This window comes from Poecilia formosa, unplaced genomic scaffold (genome assembly GCF_000485575.1).
Source record: "Poecilia formosa unplaced genomic scaffold, Poecilia_formosa-5.1.2 Scaffold99, whole genome shotgun sequence".
Classification (NCBI taxonomy): domain Eukaryota; kingdom Metazoa; phylum Chordata; class Actinopteri; order Cyprinodontiformes; family Poeciliidae; genus Poecilia; species Poecilia formosa.
The window spans coordinates 1,683,824-1,685,902 of NW_006800038.1; the positions used below are offsets into that span (position 1 = coordinate 1,683,824).

Genomic DNA, 2,079 nt, shown 5'->3' on the forward strand with positions numbered 1-2,079 from the left:
CTGGATAGATCCAGAAACCTGGATCTATTCTTATAGATCCAGGTTTATCCTGGATAGATCCAGAAACCTGGATCTATTCTTATAGATCCAGGTTTTATTGCACACTGAGGCAGCTGCAAATTCACAATTAACCAGAGAATAAACAAATAAGAATTCGTCTTTTTTACGTACAACTATCAAAATCATTGTTTTACATATCTAATGTCGTAGATTCGAGATTTAAGCAACAAAAATCTAGTTTACATCTGTAGATGTTGATCCAAACCTTTTCTAGGAGGAAAAAAAAAATGTAGCTTCTATATTTCCTTTACTTTATGAAGGTAAATGGTGTATTTCAGTGAATCAGCGCCGAGTTCAGCAGAACAGACTAGAAACCTTCATGTCTCTTATTTACACTGAAGGTGAAAACAACAGGTTTAAACAACAGGTGTTAGTTAGCAGTGTTGTTGTTTTTCATTGCAATTAACACGTGTTTCCAATACAAGGGAAACGGGAAACATGTTCAAATGTTCTCCCCTCATTTTTATAGTAAAAAACAAATCTCAGAAAAAAGTAGAAGTAAAATTTACTTTACTCATATGTTCATTTAAAAAAAATATTTAGTTATCCTGTTATTTTGTGTTTTTCGTTTGTGTTTTGTGAAACACGAAATGTTATTTTATCTGAGAATGATGCTGTCATAATCAATAAATTAAAATTCGCTTTCTGATGAGGTCTGCTTGTCAGATTAAAAGTATCTTTTGAAAATGACATTGGAAAAGCAGATATTAAATATACTTTTCCCAACATTTCTGTCTTAAATGTTTTTATTGGTTTGATGTAATATTTTGATTTTTCATGAGGTGCAAGTGGAAAATTATCATAATTAGAAACAAAGACTTTCAAACATCCATCTATACAATCGATATCACTTAGTGAAAGTTTCCAGTAATATTCTAATTTATTGAATAAATCTGTACAAACAAAACATTGGTTACTTATTATAGAGTTAATCTAAATTTACATGAACATCTTTAAAACCTAATATTTAAACATTTAATCAGCTTCAACTTCAGAGTTCAGTTTTCTACATATTTCTACATTTTTGGGTCATTTATGTTTTACTTTGGTAAAACTTTGCACATTTCCTTTCTTAGCTGGTTAAATTTTTACAGTTTTTACAGGCTGCTGATCTTTCCTGAGTGAATAATAATGAAATGGATCCATAATGTGTATTTTCTTGTTGCTTCATCCTGCAGGTGATGACCCAGAGTGGTGTTGCGTCTCACCTGATGAGGTTCTGCAGGAGCTGCTTGCTGGAGTTTCTCCTCTTGATGGACTCTGACATGTTGGCTGGTTCTGGTCCGTGGTCCCGGTTCTGGTCCTGGTTCCTGAGCCTCAACCCGTCCCTGCTGCTGCTCTCCGTTCCCCCCTTTTCTGCCGTGTTGCTCATGTTGGGTTCTCCCTCTCCACTTAGTCACAGCTCTCTCCTCCCTCCATGTGGTTTTCATTGAAACAGTCTGACCCCCCTGCCCGACCCCTCCTCTGAGCAGAGGTCATGTGACTCTCCCAAAGGGGCAGTAAGATGATATCATAACAGTGGATCTGTGGCAATATTGTGCATGTGTACATTGTAATTCCAGAGGGAAGTGTAATTAGGGGGGATGTGTCTGTGTTGCTGGAGTTGTTTTCTTCATACGCACTGAAACAAAAAGTATTTTTTTTCTATTTAGCAACGAATAGCACTGAAATGTATCCACTTCCTGTTGCCTAGATGTTTATGTTCAAAACAGGCATAACTTCTTTTTACAGCAAATGTTACAGAGGAAGCATTTTCAACATTTTTATACTTGTATTCAATTTTCAACTGCTTCTAAAACAGTCGAGGTGCTTAAAAAACCCCACCGAGCTGTTTTCTGACATTAAGTTCATGTTTTTGGTGTCTGGAAAATTAGTTGTTTCAAAAACCCTCCAGCTGTTGAGTCACATTCAACGAGCACCCTACTGTTACCTAGCAACCCCAGCCAAGCGCATCCCCGTTACTTAGCAACCCCAGCCAAGCGCATCCCCGTTACTTAGCAACCCCAGCCAAGCGCATCC

At 37.1% G+C, this 2,079-nt stretch overlaps 1 protein-coding gene across 3 annotated transcripts in view; it reads right to left on the minus strand.

The window, feature by feature from the left end:
• The window catches only part of LOC103142695 (caldesmon, smooth muscle-like), a 34,057-nt gene extending 32,591 nt beyond the window's left edge, over positions 1 to 1,466 (minus strand). For 2 of the 3 annotated variants that reach the window (XM_016674701.1, XM_016674702.1), the window contains exon 1: positions 1,269 to 1,465. In XM_016674701.1, the coding sequence (XP_016530187.1) occupies positions 1,269 to 1,432 (164 nt within the window). In that variant the 5' untranslated portion in view covers positions 1,433 to 1,465. Of the gene's footprint in view, positions 1 to 1,268 lie in introns of all 3 variants that reach the window. The other variant, XM_016674703.1, reaches the window with a different exon arrangement.
• Between the last annotated feature and the right edge of the window lie 613 nt (positions 1,467 to 2,079).